This window comes from Meles meles, chromosome 4, assembly GCF_922984935.1.
Source record: "Meles meles chromosome 4, mMelMel3.1 paternal haplotype, whole genome shotgun sequence".
NCBI classification, from domain to species: domain Eukaryota; kingdom Metazoa; phylum Chordata; class Mammalia; order Carnivora; family Mustelidae; genus Meles; species Meles meles.
The window spans coordinates 40,000,167-40,025,116 of record NC_060069.1 but is presented as its reverse complement, the minus strand read 5'-3'; the positions used below and the strand labels follow the sequence as shown (position 1 = coordinate 40,025,116).

The following is a 24,950-nucleotide window of genomic DNA, read 5'->3' as shown; positions in this document are numbered from 1 at the left end:
GAGTGTGACAGACATTTTGAGTAGGTTAGTTACTCAAAGACAATCACTCCTTCCTTGGTAGGAGAACTTCAGTTTTTTTCAGATGCTCAGCAGCAAAGTGCTCAAGTAAAGTAGAAGTTCTTTCAGACCCATACTTGACTCATGGTTGGGATAAGCCAGTTTTAGTCATCTCGTTACCTTCTAGTGGGACTGGTTTAAAGATGGCCATGTAACGCAGTTCAGCCAAGAGATAGAAGGGGAAGTACGCTGTCTGTTCTAGAAAATGCTTCCTCCATAAAGAGACACTTAGGAGAAATCCTTTTTCCCTCGTTTTTGAGATGTTGTCACATGGGATGTGATCCTGGGAGATGCTGCAGCCATTTTGTAACCATGAAGGCCAATATCTTAGAAACATTGAGAATGGCATATTGGAAAGATAGAAAGAGCCTAAGCTCTTGATGGTATTATTTACCTACAGAACTACCTACCTCCATGTCCTCTCTATACCAGAATATAGCTGCATTGTTTTTAATCCTATTTCTTCTAATTAGTAAATATAAATGTAGAGACATTATAAATGACTAATATAGTGGGTCTTATTCCTACCATTTTATTTTACAAGTTTTTAACTACCTGTGTTTTATTCCTTGCTTTTCGTTCTTTCTTATTTCATATTAGATTGATAGTTTTTCTTTATTCCTTCTTCCACTCTCCATTTGGTTTGAATTCACAAATTCTATACCTATTCTTTTGCAGGTCTCAGACTTAACAGTCTAAAGTTAATCAATATATCTTCTCAAACCTTAAAAAAACTTATCCCTATCTTGCTATCCTTTTGTTATTGTTAACTTTTTTTTAAAGTTTATTTATTTTTTTAAAGATTTTATTTAGGGGTTTCTGGGTGGCTAAGTAAAATTAAAAAATACATACATACATAAAATAAAATCTTTTAACAAATTAAAAAATTTTAAAAATAAAAAAATTATTTATTTATTTATTTGTCAGAAAGAGAAAACACAAGCAGTGGGAGCAGCAGAGACAGAGGGAGAAGCAGACTCCCCACAGAGCAAGGAGCCCGATGCGGGACTGGACCCTGGGATCATGATCTGAGTCCAAGGCAGACACTTAACAGACTGAGCTGGCCATGCATCCCTAAAAGATTAAATTAATCTTTTTAAAACCAGTCAATATTAATTTAGAGTGAACAACATGTTTAATGACTTCTTTGTCTTTGAAGCCCTCTCCTTTCTTTTTCATTCAATTTTCTTCTTCCTAAAGTACACACTTACCTTTTACAATACTCTTTTCATTCTGCTTGCCTGAAGATGTTACATCTTAAAGGTGTTTTTTATTTTGAAATAATTTTTACCTTACCAAAAAGTTGTAAGAGTAGTACAAAGAACATTTTTTTTTCTGAACAATTTGAAAGTAAGTACACATGATTATTTTCCATAACGTATAATGGGATTAACTTGTACGGTTGTTACTTAATTTTATTTAGAGAAGCTAACACGGGGAACCTGTGTGGCTCAGTCAGTTAAGCATCTGACTCTTTATTTTGGCTCAGGTCATGATGTCAGATCATGAGATCCAGCCCCAGGTAAGGCTCCTTGTTCAGCCCTGAGTCTGCTTGGAATGCTCTCTCTCTCGCTCTCTCTCTCCTTCTGCCCCTCCCCCTATGTGGGCTCTAAATAAATAAATAAATAAATGAAATCTGAAAAGAAGAGCTGACCACAATATGAGATTTAAATTGGTTCCCTGGAAGCAAACTCAGACCGAAGGTTGAGTGCGAAGGTTTATTAAGGAGCACCCTAGGGAAATACATCTGCAAAGAATTGGGGAAGGCAGATCTGGGCACAGGAAGAAACTGACTTGCAATATAGTTGCAACTAAAGCCTCAAACAATCCTATGAAGAATTCTGGAACTAAGAGAGGTTTTGTAGTTGTTCCAAATGGAGGAAAGAAGTCATTTCTTTGAATCTCTGCCTTATCCCTTCCTGGGAGAGGCAAATCTCCACAGGCTCAGGTCAATTTCCAATGAGGGATGCAGCTGTGACCTGTCAGCAGCAGATATTCCTAACAGCTGGGAAAAAAAATCTAATCATTACTAAAATGGGGATCAGGATGGACACCCCAAATCATCTTCAGGGTATTAGGAGTTAGGGTAATATGATGGTTAAGATCTAGGTCAGACAACTTGGGTTCAAGACTAATTCTGGATTTTACCAGCTTATGTGACCTGGGCAAATTAACCAAAATCTATAAATCTTATATTTCTCATCTTTAAAAATAGGTATAACATTACCTATCAGGATACCTTGTTTTCTGGATTATATAAGATAAAAAGATAAGTATATAAACAGCATTATATAGTTCCTGACTCATAAGTTTGAATTATACTGTCATTTTTTTAAAGATTGTATTTATTTATTTGAGAAAGACAGAGAGCATAAACAGCAGGGAGAAGGCAGAGGGAGAAGGAGAAGCAGGCTCCCTGCTGAGCAAGGAGCCCAATGTGGGGCTTGATCCCAGAACCCCGAGATCATGACCTAAGTCAAAGACAGATGCTTAACAGACTGAGCCACCCAGGCGCCTTATGCTGTTATATTTAGTTTGTCTGCTAAGAGGTCTGTTAGAGGTCTATCAATTTATTAATGTTTTTTAAAAACTAGCTTTCAGATTTGTTGATTTTTTTTCTCTACTCTTTTTCTGCTTTTGTTGCATTGATTTATGCTCTCCTCTTAATTATTTCCTTTGAGTTGCTTTGAGTTTAATTTGCTCTTCTTTTGCTAGTTTTTTAAAGACAAAGTTTATACCACTGACTTGAAGTCTCTTTAGAAAAAAATATATAAACATCTAATGTTATAATGTTACATTGCTTGAGCTGTATCCCACCCTTTGTTTGGGGTGGAGGGCAGGGAAGGGTGATGAGGAGTGTTGAGATGAAGACTTCTTCCTGGGTCTCCTTAGAAAACATACTGGAATTCTTGGTCAGAGATTCTTGGTTCCAGTTTGTATCAGCTCTATGGAAATGGCTAATAGTAGATATAGTTAGTGCCATAGTTAGCCCTTAAAATCTATCCTTTGTCTTCTGTATTAACCACAGAACCTTCATTCACCTAATTTTGTGAGTAAATATGTATATTTCAGGCTTTCATGAAGGAAAAAGTATAACTGAGAACTACGATGTACATGTGTAAACTGTCAGAAGAAATACAACGTAAGTACATGTAGGATAACATTGTGTTGGAGGTCCCCAAGACCACCCCATTTGTGCAGTAATTCTCTAGGAGGACTGAGAAGACTCAGCATATGGTCATACTCACAGCTGGGATTTACTACAGAGAAAGGGTACTAAGCAAAACTGGCAGAGGGGAAAGGTATATGGGAACAAGTTTAAGGAAACCAGCCTAGAGCTTCCAAGGGTCTTCTCCCAGATGGTTCACACAGGATATGCTTAATTCTTCAAGCACTGAATTGTGAAAATGCATATGAAATATTGTCTACTAAGGAAGCTCATTGGAGACTCAGTGCCCCAGGTTTTTGGGGAGGCTGTTCATGTAGTTACCTTCTGCCAAGCCCGCACCAAAATTCCAAATACCCTGAAGGAGAGCAAATGTTCAGGACAAGCCATGATGTTTGTACAGTTTAGACACTCTGTGCGCCAATTCCCTTATCAATGAGGAATTGGGGGAACCCTCCCTGAATCTAACCTCAGAGGCCAGCCAGGACCACCCTTGCAAGCAGATCTTTTTGAGAATAGCAGGATATCTCTATTCCACACAAGCACGTTCCTGTCAAATCAATTGGACTAAACCATATTCTTCAAAGTATACTTGAAATATAACATGATCACCTGGGATTACAAGCTTCCTATAATTAAATCATAAGACACAGAAAAAGTGGCTTTTGACAACACAACATTCAAACTTTCTTTTTTTTTAATTAAATGCTGTGTCCTTAGTAATTTTACTTAAAATTTGTTTCAAGACCAGTGAGCAGTGTGAGGTATCAAATCCAAACTCAGCCAAACAAAAAGTCATGGATATGCAGTTCACAGCCAGACTCCAAAATATACTCATAGCCTTGAGTTGACACAAACTTTGCCCAGAATTTGGCCACATACCCAGAAACTTTAGAATAATTCAGATGTTCATAAAATCGTCCCTGAAATTCCATGGAAGACTTTGTCATCTTCTTGAATCTCCTTTTCTCAAAGGTGAGTCAGTTCCACTTGAACTCATCACCCTGGTTGGGCTTACTATGGGCTAGTCATTACTCTCAGTTCCCAAGTTCTCTATTCTGTTTGAATTATTCTTCACTTAATAACCAAGTAAAATATCCTAATTTCCCATCCAATGTACTGCAGAAAGGTCCAGAACCCTGTCCAATGTGTCATTTTCCAAAGGGCTGCATTTTTCCAGAGAAAGTCCACATTGAAATTTGCTTCTTGGTTCCTGTTTCCATACTGTAGAAACCATTTTTAGCTTGCAGGCAGTGGGCTGGATCTGGTTTGCAGGACAAAGTTTACCAGCTCCTATGACGGGAGTGGGGTCTCCATATAAGGTGCTTTCCTAAAAACAATGAACCATGGATTTTACTGCTGCCTTGGAAGCCAGGAGTCAGCGGCATTCAGTTTTTTGTTTTAGTTAGCATTTCCACCAGACTATACATATTTAGTCCCTGTCTCGATTTCCCAGGGCTGCTATAAGAAACCGCCACAAACTTAGAACAACAGAAATTTATTCTCTCATAGTCCTAGAGCCAGAAGTCTGAAGTCAAGGTGTCGGCAGGGTTGGCTCCTACTGGCGGCTCTGAGTGAGAACCTTCAGGCCTTGGCATTCCTTGGCTCAAAGCTGCATCATTCCCATCTCTGCCTCCATGGTCCTATCATGTTCTCCCAGTATCTGCCTGTGCCCACAGTCCTGTCTTCTTTTTCTTCCTCTTTTTTTTTTTTTTAAGATTTATTTATTTGAGACAGAGAGTAAGAGAGAAAGAGAGCATGCACGAGATGGGGGAGGGGTAGAGGGAGAGAATCTTAAGCAGAAGCCCTGCAGAGCACAGAGTCCAATATGGGGCTGGATGTGGGGCTCCATCCCATGACCCATGAGATCATGACCTGAGCCAAAACCAAGAGTCAGATGCTTAACTCCCTGAGCCACCTAGGCACCCATACTGCCCCCCCCACCCCAATCATCTGATTAGGACACCAGTCATCAGGTTAGGGCTTACTGTAATCCAATATGAATTCATTTTAGCTTGATTACATCTGCAAAGACCCTGTGTCCAAATGTCACATTTCACAGATATGCTGGTTAGGACTTCAACCTATCTTTTCCAGGGGACACAATTCTATCCACTGCAGTTCCACTTCTCAAATTACTTTCTGGCAGTGGCTAGGACCTAACAGTTCCTCACTAACTAGAAAGTAGTCCTTTTTGCTAACACTCTCAGCTGTAGGTGAAGGGTAGCAGAACATGCCACCCCAAAATAGGACTGTAGGAATTCAGGACACACCACTCCCCAAACATCCTGCTTTAGTATATTGATTGTTTTGAACTTTCGTAAAACAGTAAACACAGGGAGGCACTTTCTCTGCACTCCCCTTATCTACCTAAAGACAGATCCTCCAAGAGGGACTAAGTTGTCATAAACCCCTTCCCAACATTGTCATCAACCAGGGAATATTGACTTCACAGGAGAAGAACTAGAAGTCACCACCACACCCAGACAAATTTTGCCACAATCTGTCATACCTCCCGTCTGTTCTTCTAAGGGTCCTTTCATCATTCCTAAATAAGTCATTTACTCTCTTCTAGAAGATCTACATTCCCCCAACCCCTTTCCCTATTCATGATATTTAAATTTGAATTCTGAGCCACCTGGGGCACTTATTCATTCTCCCTCCTTATCTCCCACATATACATGACATATACACGTTAATAAAGTTCAGTTTGCTTTTCTCTTGCTAATCTTATATTGCAGGGGTCTCAGCTGAGAACTCAGAAGGGTAGAGGGAAAATTATTTTCCTCCATTATAGAACATTTTCCTGAAGTGGAGTGACCCACTCTGACCATCGTTTTCCTCTGACCCTTTATCTATGAAAACATAACTTCAGTAAGTTTCACATAACTAAGTGGAAAAACCATCTTCCTTCCATCTGTGTAGTTAAGCAGGCAGCAAATTCCTGTATTTCTACAAGCTCATGAAATCTGCAAAGAAAATCTATCTCAGATTATAACAATTGAAATTCTTTGAAAATCTAGTTTTAACAACCTTACAGAATAATTCACTAAAAGTCTGTTGATCTGAACCCAACTAGAAACATTCCCTGTTCTGTCCTTTTGCCTCATTTACCTATACATATTCATGATCATATGACAGCTATGACAGGTATGTGTACACAATTTGGTATTCATCCTTTTACATAACATGATTTAACCAAATTTTCTCTACTTCCTGTATCATCTTCATATTTAACATTTTTAGTGTGTTGCTAGAGTATAGCATCTTGATATACCACAACTAACCTCTACATTTCTGTGTCATTGGGATCTTCCCTTTCTTCCAGTATTTTATTATCGTAAAATAAACATTGTATATGTATACTTTTGGTTTTTATTAAACATTATTTCCTCAGGATAAATTCTATCACTTGGTGAGGGGTTAGGCATACTTATGATTCTTTCAGTAAGGTAGCATTTTGCCTCTCAGAAGAATGGAATCCATTTGCATTGCTATCACTTATGTGTGAGCATATCTGCTTTCTCAAAGCCTTGCAAGCTTGGGGGTCTGTCACTTCTCAAAAGTGTTTCTTACTCTTTTTCAGGTACAATATGCAACTTCACAGTAGGTTTAATTTGCAGGTATTTTACCAACAAGGTTGACTGAATATGTCAAAAATCATGGATAAATTCATGTTTCTTCTTGTATGAACTGTCTTTTAATCATTTGTGTAATGGACAGCTGGTATTTTTACCCACTTATATGAGCTCTTCATACTTTTTAGTTACTAAACTTCTATGTTTATGTGCAAACATTGTCTCCACTCTTCTGAATTTTTAAATCTTAGCTTCATTGGTATTCCTGCCATCAAAGCTAAAACTATCTAGGTAATGAAACTGTCCATTTTTTTTCATTTCTATTCCATCAGTAGTCAAAAGTGACTTCTCCTAGTGCTAGTCTGTTGACATACATGAGTATTTTTATTTTGACTTTTAAGTATTTAACTTTCAATCTGCTTGGAATTTTTGGACTTAAAATTTTTTGGAGAGAAAGTGTCGGTCTTTTTTGTTTTTTAAAGATTGATTGATTGATTGAGGAAGAGAAAAAGCATAGGGCGGAGGGGCAGAGGGAGAGAGAGAATCCCAAGCAGACTCCCCACTGAGCACAGAGCCCAACATGGGCAGGTCTCACAACCCCAACATCACGACCTGAGCTGAAATCAAGAGTTGGATGTTCAGCCCACTGGGCCATGCAGGCGCCCCAGTGTGGGTCTTCTGGACATTCTCATTATTGATATTCTTGTATACTAAGGGTCTCAAATTGGTTACCAGTACATTTTAATGTCTTGTAACACAAATTCTCCTAATGGCCCCTTTTGAATCTGGCATATTGTTTAACATTCTGACCTATTTATTTCCCCATATAAAATAAAAATTTACATTGGGGGCGCCTGGGTGGCTCAGTGGTTTAAGCTGCTGCCTTTGGCTCGGGTCATGATCTCAGGGTCCTGGGATTGAGTCCCATGTCGGGCTCTCTGCTCTGAAGGGAGCCTGCTTCCCTCTCACTCTCTCTGCCTGCCTCTCTGCCTACTTGTGATCTCTCTCTGTCAAATAAATAAATAAAGTCTTTAAAAAAAAATAAAAATTTACATTAATCTTATGAAACATCTTATTTCTAAATAGTGACTGGTCACCCGAATCCAATAACGTACCGTGTTGAGTTGAGGCTGAATTGCAGCCCTGGTAAGTCTTCAGATTTACCTCAGTTTTACTCCTGTCTCTTCAGGATATTCAGCAGAAAGCCCCCGCTGGTAAATCCCGAATTCTAACCTTTGTTTCACAAGATTTCTGAAGACTCTCTTCTGCTTTCAAAGGATTTCTGCTTTTATTTTTAAATTTAACATCCCCAGAATTGAACAGATGATCTGAAGGGAAATCCCAAATCCCCATCAATAGCTCCACTGGTCTGTGTCTGGCATTTGTCTTCTATGGGCATAAAACCCGGGATGGCAGCCTCTGGCCCATGCCCAGAGTTAGCGACCTCTGGGTAAAGCGGTTGAGGGAGTCAGTTTCTCCCTCATCAAGTTTCTCCCTCTCTGGAATCTGTGACTTTTCCTCTTTACAGTAACTCAGCAGCTCTCCTCTGCCTTAAAATAAGAGATTTCTCTATTTTGTTTGGACTTTTTGGTTGTTCGTGGTGTGAGAATTGGTCTGTCACTAGTTAATCCATGCTACTTAGAAAAGAGGTTCATTTCACCTGAAGCACTTCCATTTTATCTTCTTTTATTTTATTTTAAAAAATTAAAGTTTTATTTCTTAAATTTTAAAAAGACTTTATTTATTCATTTGAGAGAAACAGAGAGAATACAAGCAGGGGGAGAGATAGAGGGGAAAGCAGCCTCCCCACTGAGCAGAGAGCCCAATGCGGGGATTGATCCCAGGACCTGGGATCATGACCTGAGCTGAAGGCAGTCGCTTAACCATCTAAGCCACCCAGGCACCCCTACTTTTTAAAAATTTTAATATAAATTCAATTTAATTAACATAGACTGTATAGAATTCAGTGTTTCATCAGTTGCATGCAAAACCCAGTGCTCATTACCTCAAGTGCCCTCCTTAATGCCCATCACCCAGTTAACCCCATCACCCACTCACCTTCCCTCCAGCAACCCTAAGTTTGTTCCCTAGAGTTAAGAGTCTCTTATGGTTACCTCCCCACTGTTTTCCTTTTATTTTATTTTTCCTTCCCTTCCCCTATGTGCATCTGTTTTAATTTTTAAGTAATCTCTACACTGAATGTGGGACTTGAAGTTACAACCCCAAGATCAAGAGTCAAATTTTCTACTGACCAAACCAGCCAGGTGCCTCCCCTTCTCATATTTTAAAGATTTTTTTAAAAATTTATTTATTTGACAGAGAGAGACCACAAGTAGACAGAGAGGCAGGCAGAGAGAGGGAGAGGGAAGCAGGCTCGCCGCCGAGCAGAGAGCCCAATGCGGGACTCGATCCCAGGACCCTGAGATCATGACCTGAGCCGAAGGCAGCGGCTTAACCCACTGAGCCACCCAGGCGCCCCCCCTTCTCAAATTTTAAAACCAAATCCTCTTTTTTATTATTATTGATATATAGTTCACATATAACATTGTGTACATTTAAATTGTATAAGGGGTTGATTTGATACATTCATACGTGGCAACTGTGATTACCAAGGCAACATTAGTAACACTTTAAAATCTTATTTCTGTTTGATATGTTACTGTAGGGGAGGAAAAGTCTCTTCCTCTATTAATCTTAGGTTTACCATAAGCTTTACCTATGGCCCTGTTTATTGGACTGACAAAAGACAAATTAACAAGAGAAGAACAAAAAGGCTTATTAATCTGTGCCTCATGAATGTCACACATGGGTGTCCCCAGCGATGGGTAACTCAAGTTTGGTTAGAATTTGAGTTTATACAACATCTTAGCAAAGGAATGATAAATTTTTAGATAAGTACTAAGATGAAGGAAAAAGACTCTGAGTCTCTATAATAGCAAATCATGGGAAGACAAATATATGGGAAACTAATGGTAGCTAAAGACTAGTTAGTAAAATTAGTTGTGTAGATGTTTCTAGTGCTGGCTCCAGGCCGAGAAGGGTCTAACGCTGTCTCCAGTGATTAAGTTTTCTTATTCCTGGTAGAGAGGGGAAGGTTAAACTTTGTTAATTTATATCCTGTTTTTAGGCAAATAGGGAAGAAAGTAAGGAGTTTCTTGTACTTGTTGCTGTTCAACTGCCTTCAGCTCAAGATAATTCTTATGTTAAAGGGTATATATATATTTTTTTACCATTTTATTTTTTTTTTCAGCGTAACAGTATTCATTGTTTTTGCACAACACCCAGTGCTCCAAGCAAAACGTGCCCTCCCTATTACCCACCACCTGTTCCCCCAACCTCCCACCCCTGACCCTTCAGAACCCTCAGGTTGTTTTTCAGAGTCCATAGTCTCTTATGGTTCACCTCCTAAAGGGTATATTTTTGGGTGACATTCTGGTTTCCTTCATTCCTCAGGAAAGCCTCCCCTGACTTCTCAGACTCAGTTAAATCTTCAGTTAAGCACATCTTCTAGCACCCTTCATTTCTCCTCTAATACTTCTTGCAATTTTGAATAATTAATTCTGTGATTATTTCTTTAATGTCTCTCTCAGCTGTTAGACTGTGTGCTCCCTGGAGGCAGGAACTTTATCTGTCTTGTTTATTGTTAGATTCCCCAGTGCCTAAAATAGTGTCAGAGATATGGTCAATAATTGTTGAGTGAATCAATGAATATCATTTGTTGAATGAATGAATGATGTTCAGATCATTTAAAAATAGTTTTATTTCTTTCAATTTCTTCATGCATTTTTGGATTGTTTCTTCTATTTTATTGCCTTATGCTTTTGTTATAAATTTTAACTTTTTATTATTTCCTTTGCTATATATATTTAGTAATCATTAGAGATCCAGTTTACTGGTTTTTTTACTTAAGATATATTTGTACTTGATTGCTATACTTTGATTAACTTTTAAATTCCCCAATACAGACCACCAAAGCACACCCAGTGAAACCCAAAGTTGATAAGCCCCATTCACTAGTTCATAGCTTCCAATAGCTTTTTAGACTTCTGCGAATAGACAACCAAGGTTTCTCAGACATTTAAGGAAAACTTCTAACTCAATATAAAACTTAAAGAAAAAGAACTATTGTTGGAAAGAAAATTCTGTTACAAGGAATATTTTAAAAATATATTTATTTATTATTTGAGAGAGAGAGAACTTGTGCATGAGCAGGACAGGGAGAGGGAGGCAGCAGAAAAGAATCTCAAGCAGACTCCTCACTGACATAGAGCCTGATGCAGGGCTTGGTGTCATGACACTGAGAGTCAGTCCTGAGCTCATGACCTGAGCCAAAATCAAGAGTTGGATGCTGAACCAACTCCCGAGCCACCCAGAAGCTCCACATAGAACACTTTTTTGGAGATTTTTATTTATTTATTTGACAAAGAGAGAGAGAGCACACAAGCACAAGCAGAGGGTGTAGCAGGCAGAGGAAGAGGCAGGCTCCCTGCTGAGCAAGGAGCCTGATATGAGACTCCGTCCTAAGACCCTGAGATCATGATCCGAGCTGAAGTCAGATGCTTAACTTACTGAGCCACCCAGGCTCCCCTAGGAACATTTAAGAAACAAATAAGAGGTCTTCGAATTAAAAGAGGTCTTGAAACTAAAAAGTCTAACAGAAAAATATAGAATTTCTTTCCAAAGTTTGGCGACCATGGCCAAACTGTGGAAAGAACCAAGATGCCCTTCAACGGACGAATGGATAAGGAAGATGTGGTCCATATACACAATGGAGTATTATGCCTCCATCAGAAAGGATGAATACCCAACTTTTGTAGCAACATGGATGGGACTGGAAGGGATTATGCTGAGTGAAATAAGTCAAGCAGAGAGAGTCAAGTATCATATGGTCTCACTTATTTGTGGAGAATAACAAATAACACGGAGTACATGGGGAGATGGAGAGGAGAAAGGAGTTGAGGGAAATTGGAAGGGGAGATGAACCATGAGAGACTATGGACTCTGAAAAAAACCCTGAGGGTTTTGAAGGGGCAAGGGGATGGGAGGTTGGGGGAGCCAGGTGGTGGGTATTATGGAGGGCACTCATTGCATGGAGCACTGAGTGTGGTGCAAAAACAATGAATTCTGTTATGCTGAAAAGAAATAAAAATAAAAATAAAAATAAAAGAAAAATATAGAATTTCTGCTGTCAGTATCTGTAGGTTAAAATTTCCTCTCGACATGAACAGGTGCAAAGTAGAAATGTCCAATCCTTGTCTGAAGAGTAAAAGTCTAGCTGCTGCTGTTTGGGGAGTCCAATATGGAAAGGTGACATTGGGAGGGATGTCCTCTCAGGATTTAGTATTTGACCACTGACTCCTCTGTTTTTGCTATGACATCCAAGACTTCATCTGTGCCTGGTGTCCTGCTTAGAGATTCTCTCTTTTACCATCTGCAGAAAATAGCCTCCAGATTGGGGGTAGGTAAGAGGTAGTCACCCTGGGCAAGGAGGGTGGGGAGAGTATCTGGGGATTTAAGTGTTTCCTGAATGGCTTTCCTCCTGTCCTTATTTTAGCATCTGCTCTTCTCAGCTTCACTCAGCTCCAGAGGCTCAGCTGTTGTCAGTTCCTGAGCCTTTCAAGGGTAAAGCAGATGAGTCTCAGCTTTCCTCCCACTTCTAGCTTAAGGTTGAGCTGTCTATAGTCATTAGCACAGATCTATCTGCTTTTTAGCTTCTAAAATGCTTTTTGCTATCATCTCCTATTCTCCCTGTTCTTAAGGACTTATGTATCCTTTAAATCCCTTCACTGAGGCTTTCTTAGGGTTTGAGAAAGAAGCAAAATTAGGTGCATAAATTCAGTCTTAACCTTGAACCCCAATTTTATTTATTTATTAAAGGTTTTATTTTTTTTTAAATAACCTGTAAAGCCAGTGTGGGGCTTGAACTCACAACACTGAGTGCAAGAGTCACACGTTCCACGGACTGAGCCAGCCAGAAGACCCAAACTCGAACCTCATTTTTTTTTTCATTTTTAATTTATTTATTTTTTTTCAGCATAACAGTATTCATTGTTTTTGCCCAACACCCAGTGCTCCATGCAATACGTGCCCTCCCTATTACCCACCACCTGTCGAACCTCAATTTTTAAAGTGTTAGTGATATCAATCATATTTACTTTGCTTCTATAGTTTGTACTATTTGTGTCTTGTCTTCCAATTTTTAGTTTAAAACTGTAATATCTATTTTTTCAGCATAATTTTGGTATTATCTTATTTAACCCTGGAAAGTGGCAAGGCACGTGTTATTATCTTAACATGTCTTAGATTCTAAAATTCCTATTGGAGGGGGCTCTTTTTTCATTTATACAGAAAATTTTGATTTTTTTTGTTGACCCCCAGATTTGTTCACTTTATGTTGTTGACTTTGTGTTGGTGAGTACTTTCCTTATTTCAGGTACTTTGATTGGTGTTTTAGTGGAGTTAGTATGAAGGAAACCCCATCCTGCACTATAAACTATAAAGGCCTTCAGAGAAGCATTTTCATTCTTTTTTCATCTTTTGCAGAAAGTTTGTTCTGGTACTATAAAAATACTTTCTAGTGTATTCTATCTGACTATGTGGAATGTGAACAAGGTGTTGTGAGGTGAAGGGGATGCTGGGTTTGGGTGTGGAGGAACAGGAGCACATTAGGCACATAAGAGGGCACATAAAAGGTTTGGATTGAAGAGGTGGGGGTGGCTTTTGTGGAAGTCAAAATTACTTATTCAACAGGTTTTTATTATAGAATTGTAATGGTAGGTAACAAGAGGCTTTGGAGACATAAATTACTATGTTGAAAATGTCCTTTTTAATGAGATAAGAAAAAGAAATTTAGAAGTTATTTATATCCTGGTGACCACAAAGGTAATACAAACAGAGAGGGAGATGAAGCAGAGGTCTTTTAAAATTAAGTCACTAGAAGTTCCAGCATGGAGAACATAGTCAATGGTATGTGATAGGGTTGTTGTATGGTGACAGGTGGTAACTACACTCATGGTGAGTTCAGCATAGCATATAGAGTTGTCCAGTCACTACGTGTACACCTGAAACTAATGTAACAGTCTTTGTCAACTGTACTTCAATTAAAAAACTGTACTTCAATTAAAATTAAAATTGTTATTCACTCTGAGAGTTTAATTACAAGATTTCCTTCATATGTTTACTAAGAGTGGCAGAAAAGTCCAAAGCTTGTGTGAGATAATAAAAAATATTATGTTTTATATCTTTATGATTTTTTGTCTTGGTTTCTGCCCCCGATTCCTGGCTCAGAGCTCCTAAAATGTGATGAGAGCCACTAGAAGCATCTTTTGTTCTCAAATTTGGTCTTTGACCCTACTTCCTGACACAGACTTCCTAAACGCCTTGGAATTTCTTGGGTGTGGCAGTATCTTTGGGTCTAATTAAATGACTTTTGCTGGTTTCCTGGATGGGAACCAGTCAAGAAAAAGATCAAGCCATGATTAGAAGGCTTGGAGCTCCAACCCCTATTTTCCAGCAAGGGCAGAGGGCCTGGAAATTGAGTTAATGATCATTCATTGCCTGTGTGTTGAAATCTCCACAAAAATCCCAAAGGTATGAGCTACAGGGAGCTTCCAAGTTGAAGAACAGGTGAAGGTGCTGGGAGAGTGACATGCCCTGAGCAAACATGACCCTTCTTATGTGCCTTCTTATGTGACCCTTCTTATGTGCCTTGCCCAATGTAACTCTCCATCTGCACCCTTCATCATGGCCTTTCAGAATAAACAAGTGAATGTAAGTGTTTCCCTGAGTTCTGTGAGCCATTGTAGCAAATGAATCAAACCCAAGGAGGGGGCTGTGGGAACAAGGGTTCATAGCCTTGACTCATAGTGAGTCAGACGTACAGAGAACAACCTGGGATTTGCTGTTGGCATTTGTAGTACAAGAGGAGGTGAGACAGTCTGGTGGGGCTGATCCCTTAACCCGTGAGATCTGACGTTGTTTTCAAGTAGATAGTGTCAGAATTGAGTGAAATTGTGGGACCCCCAGCTAATACTGCAGAGGATTGCTTAGAGCTGGGGAAAACTGCAGACATTTGGTGTCGGAAGTGTTGTGAGTATGGAAAGGAGAGTAAAGGAGAAACAGCAAGAGTCTTTCCTGTACAGCTTGTAAACGGAATAATTAAATCAATTAAGCTCATAAAGCCTGTTTACTATGAGAAACTGCATTTGTTCAAATAAACTACTGAGCAAAAATCGAATTGATCATAGCTATAAATGATCTTACCAGCACTGTGATAATTAACCCACTACCTGTAAATGAATTCACAGACCCTGTGTTCAATTAACACATCCGCATACATACTACATGGATTTTATTTCTCTACCATAGAAGAAGAAAAAAATTAAAATGTTTCCTCTGATTCATCCAAGCAGAGCATGTGTCCTCATTTCTCCACAAGTGAAGGGAAGGACTGGAGGTGAAAGAAAGGAATGAGAAGGAGAAAAATGCTAAGAGAAGTAAAGAGAGAAGAGGAGAGAAGATACATGGGACAGTAAGCCGTCTGACTGCGGGTCAGAGCTGTACCTCAGGATCTCTGGTCTCAGATCAGTCAGGTACCATCCAGAGCCAGAACTCTGGAAATCCATACAAAAGAAACCCATTTTGAAAGTAATTAGCAAAGTTAAAGACTTCTAATTTGTGTTAACCTGAAATGGTGGCTTTTTAGGAAAGAAATCAAGAGCATTCTAATAATATGGATGGAGAATGCCAAGCCAACGGGGAAGGAGACGGACATAAAGGATGGAAAGGCATTTAGCTTCAGACTAATGGAAGATGGAATTTATAATAACTATAGAATTATCAGTTGGCTGGGAGCACCTGGTTGGCTTAGTCAGTTAAGCATCTGCCTTCGGCTCAGATCATGATCCCAGGGATCAAGTCCCGCATCAGGCTCCCCACTCAGCAAGGAGTCTGCTTCTTCCTCTCTCGCTCCCCCTGCTTTTGCTCTCTGTCTCTGTCAAATAAATAAATTAAATAAATAAAAAATCAATAAGTAAAATAAGTATCAACTGACTTAATTTTGTTTCTCAAGAAACCATCACAACTTTAATAACATGGATGTATTATACCTAAGACTTCTATGTCATATAGTAAAGTAGGAGTACAGCAAAATAAATTGGGGGGTTCTTGGGTAACAGCATTGGAGGAGACGGAAGACAGCAGTTTACTTTGCAACTAAAAGCCTAACTAACCTAAGTTAAAAGGGTCCTTCTATGTTCTAACCTGGCTCACTAGGATTCTACACTGGAGTTGGGAGCCAAAGCCCATGTACAAACACAGTATTATTTAGACTTGCTTTGCTCCCTAGGACTGTATTTTCTCTCAAGAAATTCAGGATGTGGTGTCTCATTGAAGGTAGATTATGCTCTTTGGATCTCATAATCCAACCGTACATTTATCTAGCATTATAGGGCACCCTACTTTGACATGGCATTTATGTAGAGATGTACAATGAAATGCTGTGCAACCATCAAAATGATAGATAAGGTATTTAATGACATGGGGGAAATGATACAGATATGTTACAAAAGGAAATTGGATTATTAAGCTATAAGGAAAGATGATGACATTTTTAAAAACTTTATAATTATATATATATACATAAAAGGAAAATATACAGTGGAATAACATGACCATTAAGATGATGCTTACAGGAAAAATAACATGAGAGTAACACTTATAATGTTAAATGAAAAAGGTAGATATAATATTGTATAGTTAAGTAATTGAATAAAGTGTGACTTTGACTTTGTTAAAGGTGGATGTAGAAGAAAGGAGAACGGAGAAGAGAACATAAGAATGTTGGCAGTGAGGGACACCTGGGTGACTCAGTGGGTTAAAGCCTCTGCTTTCAGCTCAGGTCATGATCCCAGGGTCCTGGGGTCGAGCCCTGCATCAGGCTCTCTGCTCAGCAGGGAGCCTGCTTCTTCCTCTCTCTCTGCCTGCCTCTCTGCCTACTTGTGGTCTATCTGTCAAACAAATAAATAAAATATTCAAAAAAAGAAGAAGAATGTTAGCAGTGGTTTCCTCTGAATGTTGCAATTATGAATGATACAGTATGGTGAAGGGAGTTATTTTCTTTAAACATCCCTGTACTCCTTTTAATGTGCATCTGCTTATTTATGATTATGTAAACACTTCTTAAATGTCTTCAACTCTTGATAAGTAATGCTTCAGGATAAGCTGCTAAGTATTTCAAGAATTTACCTAACTCTAGTATAATAGAGGGAAGAGATGAATCTGAAGGGCCACCATCTGTAAAAAGAATGATAAATGCTCTATGCCCTCCAGAAGGTGAGACAGTGATCAGCAGGCAATAGACAAAGAAGGACAGATTTCAACTCTGTGTAAACAAGAGTTTTCCAATAGTTACAGTTGTCTTGGGATGGAATAAGTTATCCTTAAGATGTAGAAGTGGTCAAGCAGAGACTCGAGGGCTTTTTGCCCTGGGAGTACGGACAGGGGAGGAGAAAGATGAGGGGACAGTGGGCTTAGATGACCTCTAGAGTCCTTCTCACTGCTAACATTTCATCAATGTATCAGTCCTTCACTCATCTATACAGCTTCTAAGATGGTCCTCGACAATCTCTGTCCACTGGTGCCCAGGCCCTTGTGTAATTCCTGTTTACACTGAAAGAGCTGATCTGTGGAACCAACAGGATGCTGTGGAAAAGGTGGAGTATGACTCAGAAGCTGGGTCATAAAAGACATCATGGCTTCAGCCTGTCTCCCTCCCGAATTGCTGGCTGTGGAATACCACATCATGAGCAATGTAAGCAGCCTGGAGAGAACCATGGGGAGAAAAACTGAGGACTCCTGTCAACCAGCAAAAACTCTGTAGCTATTTGAGCGATTTACCTTGGAAGCAGATCTTCCAGCTCTAGTCAAGCCACTGCAGAACACTGCATCTCCTGGTGACATCTTTATTCAACTTTAGGAGAAACCCTAGGTGAGAATGACCCAGCTAAGCCACACCTGAATTCCTTACCCACAAAGCCCTTAAATTTTGTAGTAAGTTGTCATGTAGCATCAGATAGTGGTACAACACATTTTTACCTGATTTACTCCATAACAGATTTGATTCAGTCATTCTACCTGAACTATAGCTACTAAGTGTTTCTTCAGGGAGCAAAATTCTCAGCTCTTACAGATACACATTAGCAGCCTATTCATTTAATAGTACAGTTGAACCCAGCACAGTTTGATGTCTTAACAAGCTCTGTTAGAGCAATGACATCTTGGCTTTAAAGAGATTCATCTTATTTCTTCTCTGCTAGACAAAAGTAATGTGCTCTTTGTTCTTTGACACATTTGGTGTCTGTAAATAGTTGTAGCTATAAATATGTCAGCCACATTTCTTAGCTTCCACCCATCAATATGCTCAGAAAAGAGGTATGCTACAAATTGCAATAGAGCATTTTTGAAAGGCTGTTTTCAGCATTTTTGCAAAAACAGAGACATTTTTATCTACATAAACAAACCAAAGGCAAAGACAAAAATTCTATAAATTTGTTCTTATAAATAGACAACTAAACAATCTCTTAGAGGTTAAAAAAAAACAACCTATTTTTAACACCTAAAAGTTATGAGATATTCTGGGTAAGCTTGATTATCAGAGAATACCACAAATAGACTTGGATGTTGTATATCATCTGTGACGGAGTCAAAGAGATCCGTGGGATTGTGAGGATTCTTTGATGGAGGGGTAACTAATCTTGCATGTCCACATGTGTAGACTCCTGTAAGCACTCGTACAACATAAACATGCTTTCTCCCATTGCCGTCTGGTGTGGAGTATTTATCATTAGCAGAATATTCGGCATTAACAGCAAAATAGGTTCCTTGTCCATAGGCTGCTCCTATAAAGAGAAAGACAAAAAGTCTTCCTAAAAACAGAAAACTATCACAGTATGTAGAACAATGCCCAAACGTGACACATTTTTTTCATGTTGTTCTTGCCCACCCAAGTCACTTTTCATCATTTCTACAATTCACTCCCTCTAGCCTTAGAAGGTTGCCAGCCTCCTTTCTGGTGAAACGCAAAGAACTCTACCCTGATAATGACAAGATGGCTGCCATCTATGGTTCTACACGCTTGGGTGTGAATAGTCAACACTAGAGTTCTCATTCATCTCATTCTCATTAGCCAGATTACTTGCTTCCTTACCATTCTTCCCAGCATAACTACGATTAAAGCCATGCTCATTGACATATGGCACTGAGTCTGCATCTGTCCCATGGAACAGGATTCTCTCGTTATCTGTATGACCATTCTTCATGTCCATGTGGTTTTTCTTTATCTGGTAGCTCTGCCAGATGCATACATTCTGTATCCTTTCAATCTACAAGACAAAAAGCAAAATATTTTGAAAATGACTTTAGAGCTCAGTATATTGAGTTTGTTGTGGATTTTAAAATAGCAATTTAGAAGAGAAGAAGGAGGGCTGGAGGAGGGGAAAAAGGAAAAAGAAAAGAAAATGCAAATAAGCAGCCAATTAATTCAGAGAGTAGGTAGCTTTCTGCTTTTATTTTTTTAAAATATTTTATTCATTTGTTTGCCAGAGAATGAGAGAAAGAGAGAGAGAGAGTGCATAAGCAGGGGGAATGGCAGGCAGAGGGAGAAGCAGGCTCCCTGTTGAGCAAGGAGCCCGATGCAGGACTCAATCCCAGGACCCCAAGACATGACCTGAGCTGAAGGCAGACACTTAACTCACTGAATCACCCAAGCATCTCTGCTTTCTGCCCTTAGGAAAAGGCTAGGTTAAGGGTATCTATACTTTGTAATAGTGCTTATTATAATTTATTTTATATAACAGAACTTATAAGTTATATAAAAACATTTACCTATATATATTATCTGGAATTCCTGGAGATTCACTCACATTCAAATTCTTATTCAAGGGGCACCTGGGTGGCTCAGTTGGTTAAGTGTCTAACTCTTGATTTTGGCCTAGGTCATGATCTCAGGGTTATGATAGAATCCCATGTTGTGCTCCACACTGGGCTTGGAGCCTGTTTAAGATTCTTTCTCTCTCCCTCTCTCTCAGCTCCTCCCCCATTTCTCTCTCTCTCTCTCTCCCCTTTATAAATAAGTAAGTAAGTAAATAAATAAATAAGGGGTGCCTGAGTGGTTCAGTCAGTTAAGCATCTCACTCCTTTTTTTAATTTTAAGATTTATTTATCTATTTGAGAGAGAGAGAGAAACAGAGACAGAGAGTGCAAGCATGAGGGGCAGAGGCAGAGGGAGAGAGTATCTTAAGCAGACTCCATGCTGAGCATGGAGCCAGAGGTGGGTCTCAATCTCATGACCATAAGACCACAACCTGAGCCAAAACCAAGGGTCAGATAGCCACTGACTCTTGATCTCAGGTCAGGTCTTGATCTCACAGCTGTGAGTTCAAGCCCCATATTAGGTTCTATGCTGGGCATGGAGCTTACTTAAATAATAATAATAATCTAAATAAATTAAAAGAAAATAAAAACAAATTCCTACTCAAAAATTTGTAGTCATTCAGTAATTATTTCCTAAGTCTTTCTGAGCTCTAAAACCATTCCATTGGCTTCTTCCAACAACAGTTCTCCTCCATTCCATTGCTCTAATTATGGTCACAAGTCACCTCATAACTGCCTAATCTAATGACTATTTCTTTCTAGACTCTCAATAGCATTTCAAACCATGAATCATCCCCTCCTTGAAATTTTGTCTTCCTTTAACTTTTTTTCAATATATCATTCTCTACTGGTTCTCCTTCCTTCTAGAAAATGAATCTAACATACACTCAGTAATCATCTATTGAATATCTACTATGAATGAAGCACTGTGTTGGATCTCTGAAAGAAACTTTCAGTCTAGTGGGGGAGAAAGACAAGTAAAAAAATCTCTGCCTCTCAGAGTGATAAGGGATCGATTAGGAGAACACACACAGAGTATGAAAGCAAAAGAAAAGGTTGCGGGTAATCTAAGTCTAGGGAAAGAGGAAGAAATCTGAAAGCATGATGTCCTAGAAACAAAAGAAGAGAGTTCAAGAAGAACTGTGTGCACCCTCATGTTCACTGCAGCATTATTCATAATAGTTGAGATATGGAAGCAACCCAAGTGTCCATTGATAGATGAATGGGTAATGAAAATGTCACACACACACACACACACACACACACACACACACACACACTACTATCCGGATATGAAAAAAGCAAAAAATATTGCCATGGACCTTGAGGGCATTATACTAAGTGAAATAAGTCAGACAGAGAAAGACAAATACCATATGGTTTCACTTATATGTTGGATCAAAAACAAGCAAACAAACAAAATCCACAAAAATAAACCCAAGTTCATAGATACAGAAAACAGACTGATGGTTGCCAGAGGCAGGGGTGCAGGGTAGACACATGAGAGAATGGGCCAAAAGGTACAAATTTCCAATGATAAAAAAAATAGGTCAGGGGGATATAATACACAGGATAGTGACTATATTAATAATTGAATTGCATATTTGAAAGTTGTTAAGAGAGTAGATCTGAAAAGTCTTCAATACAGGAAAAAAGAATCTTTTGTAAGTAGGTATGATGAAGGATGTTAACTAGATTTACTATGGTGATCAATTTGCAATATATACAAATATTAAAATACATTATATACCTGAAACTAATATATGTCAATTACACCTCAATTTCAGTAAATAATTAAAAATAAATACATAAACGAGAAGAATGGAGTGGTTACCTAAAGCAGGTGTTGAGAAGTCAAGTAATAAAAGCAGGACGGAAAGTTGTTTTGAGACAGATGAAGACCTCAAGCAGAATGTTGAAATTTTGCAAAGAGGAATGCATGAAGGAGTTGACTGGAAGAAGCAATAAAGGATTCCAGGCACCTGGAGAGTCCAGCAGAGGTTGGCGACCTGGAATTAATCATGATTTTATCTAGGGCAGCAGGAAAGAAAGTATATTATGGAATTAATCCAAAAGTGAGGTGTTTCAACATGGGTATAATAGAAGAATAAGAGCCAAGAAAGTTACAGATATTGGGTAAACACAATTGAACAAGGTTCTTATACTCTGAACAGTTTTTAATATCAATGAAGCATCTCTTCCTTTAAATTCTGTCCTTTCTGCAGGAGTCTCTCTGTTTGGATTCTCTTTCTCAGGAAGAAAGTTCATTCTGTAGGTATTGTGTCCTATGATATGCTAGGCACCAGGATAGGTAATGGGAATGCAACTCCTACTTTGAGAGCCCCACTGTCTAATGGGGGAGTCAGGCACATGAAAGCTTATGAAAGCACAATTTCTTAAATGCTATAATGTGGTTGAGTACACAGTTTTATGGAAGTAGCAGCCAGATTTTTAAATTACTAGGATGTCACACCCTGTTCTGATAACATGGTATGATAATGACCTTCTAATAAACTCCTGTACTTTGCTGGCTAAAATTTTTATGCAGCATGGTGAACATTGTGAGAATCCCTGACATCCATTCTAATTCATCCCCATTGTACAGCAACTGCTGGTCTGGCTGGAGTTGGACTCACTACAGTTCTCCACATAAGTGGAGAATTAGGCAGAGCCTAATTGGGTCTAACCAATCAGGGTAATCTCATGATGGGATCGTACAATGATGGCATTTGATAGCCCAGGTCCAAGTCAATCAGCAAATAGCACTCTCCTGACATAGACTGGTTGGAGTGGTCTGCTCAACACAAAGCCTGGGACTCTTATCCAGTGGTTGTGTCCCTTCCATGGATTGTGAATGGAGGAAGCAGAGACCCCCTGATTGCCATGCACAGCCATCCTACAATTATGAAGAGAGGCCAGCCTTCACATGAAGCTGACCCTGTGGATGGCAAAGCCAGAGAAACTGGATCCAACTATTCCAAAGACCATCCTACTTCTGGACATTTCTAATACACTTCTCCTTATTTAATCAGTTTGAATGGGTTTGTTTGTAAATTGTAAGTGAAAGTATCCAAACATATAAATGTCACTTTTGGGAACATTCTTCATTACTGTTAATGAATGAACTATTAGATTTGAAGTCTATGGAGCTTGAGTTAGTCTAATTAAAATAAATATGGTAAGGTACAAAGGAAGGAGGAGTGTTATTTTAAAAAGATGGCTTTCATGTTAGTAGTTCTTTGATAGAAGAAGTAATTTTTTTAAAAGAAGTAATTTTTAAATAAAATATTACCTTCTCTATTTCATAGGAAGGACAAGTCTCAGAGAACTTGTCCTTTACGGTGTCATATTCTGACTGTCCGGGGAGTAGCTCAATCACACAGGATAGCTGCTGATTCATGTCAGCCCAATGTTCAGGAAGATTACCTGAAAAGTCAGCATTTGGTGAAAACACAATATCCATTTCCAGGGACCTCTGAAAATCAAGGCACTTCCTATGCTCTTATTTCACATTCATCTAATCCTGGTCTTTTGGATAAGAAAAAAAAAAAAACAACAAAAAAACAAGAAAGCTACACATTTCAGTTGCTGCTTTTATCCATTCTCAGTTGGTAAACACAGATGAAATGAATGGTTCTGATGTTAATATGACATATATTAATTAATGACCTAGCTAAAGTATTTAGGTATACTTTTGTTCACTATAGCTTGAAATTATAATTTCCCCAGAAAGCTCTATGGAATTAATGCCACAAGAAACTGATGTGTAGGGGTTCCTAGATGGCTCAGTTGGTTGAACATCCAACTCTTGATATCAGTTCAGGTCTCAATCTCAGGGTCGTGAGTTCAAGCCCCACATTGGGTCCACAGTGGGTATGGAGCCCACTTTAAAAAAAGTTTTTAAAAAAAACCTGATGTGTAAACATGAGAGCCAATTCATCAATGTTTTCATGTTTATCAGTGTTATTTATTGTGGTTATTAATTTTCTTTTGAAATGTGATTACCTTGTTAAAGATATTTAAAGACATTGTTCTATACCCTACCTTCTATTTCTGAAGTAGAGAAAGCACCATATAAAGAAAACAGTGGAAATACTAAATGAACACTTTCACATAAGGTGATGATGCTCAAAATTTTCCTTTGCTTTCCAATGGCTTCCAGAACCTTCTAATACATTGAGGTTACACACCAAGTTGCTGAGATAGCATGACAAGTAGAACTATGGACAGACTGTGTTAGAGAAGGAAATGCCAGAAAATGGCACAACACACACAGGTAAAGGCCAAAGGATTTCTCCTTATAAACAAAGCCAGAATTTACTCATTTTTAGTGCAAGATGTCCAGGGCTGGGAGAGCAATCAGGTACTCTCTTGTTGTTTAGCAAGTCCATCCAGGGAATGAAGTTCTGTTCACAAAGGGAAACATCAAAGCCTAATCTGGAAGCTCTCTTCAAATTCTACTTTAAGAGAGTTTTTCTGGAGAAGTTTCCTACAGCAGGATGTGTAGTTTGTGCAAATTAAATTCTTTCCCTTCTCCCACTGTCCATTCCCTCCAAAGCTTTGGCCTAATAATGTGGAGTCCTAGGTCTTAGAGTCTCCTCAAACCTGCTACTTTCTTTTCTCCAAATACAGAGGCAAGCCTGAGAAGCAAGTCAAGTTTTTCTTTGGGATCTTTCTTCCTTTCATGTCATGAGGTTGCAGAGCGGAAAATGCCAGTGCTTGGAATTGGAAGACCTGCTCAGCCTCAACCTGTGGCCAACCATAAGGTATGGAACAAGTAGTACCAATTTTGAGTGAGTTTTCATTTTCTCTTTTGTAAAATGGAACTGATAGAATCTGCTCTATTTGTCACCTCATGGGATTGTTTCAAGTTTAAAATATAATAAAGGTTGTAAAAACACTTTTAGGGAATCTTTTACAAACATAGTTATTATTCTTAAGAAAACAATTAAACTTGATGTTTTCTACATCCTAGAGGTATTTGTATTTAAAGAAGGAGTAAGGAGCACCTAGGTGGCTCAGTCAAATGGGCATCCAACTCTTGATTTCAGCTCAGGTCATGATTTCAGGGTCATGGGATCAAGGCCAGTGGCAGGCTCTGTGCTCAGTGCACAGTCTGCTTCAGATTTTCTCTTTCCCTCTGCTCTTCCCCACCCTTCTGCTCTGGCACTCTCTCTCTCTTTCTCTCATTTTCCCTCTCTAAACTAAAATGAAGAATC

At 38.9% G+C, this 24,950-nt stretch overlaps 1 protein-coding gene across 5 annotated transcripts in view; it reads right to left on the bottom strand.

Moving 5' to 3' along the window:
• Positions 1–15,744: 15,744 nt before the first annotated feature.
• Positions 15,745–24,950, bottom strand: part of PARP15 (poly(ADP-ribose) polymerase family member 15) — a 49,056-nt gene continuing 39,850 nt past the window's right edge. For all 5 annotated transcript variants that reach the window (XM_046002626.1, XM_046002630.1, XM_046002627.1 and 2 more), the window contains 3 exons: positions 23,024–23,157; positions 19,007–19,181; positions 15,745–18,698 (listed from right to left, as the gene is read on the bottom strand). In XM_046002626.1, the coding sequence (XP_045858582.1) occupies positions 18,409–18,698; positions 19,007–19,181; positions 23,024–23,157 (599 nt within the window). In that variant the 3' untranslated portion in view covers positions 15,745–18,408. The remainder of the gene's footprint in view (positions 18,699–19,006; positions 19,182–23,023; positions 23,158–24,950) is intronic.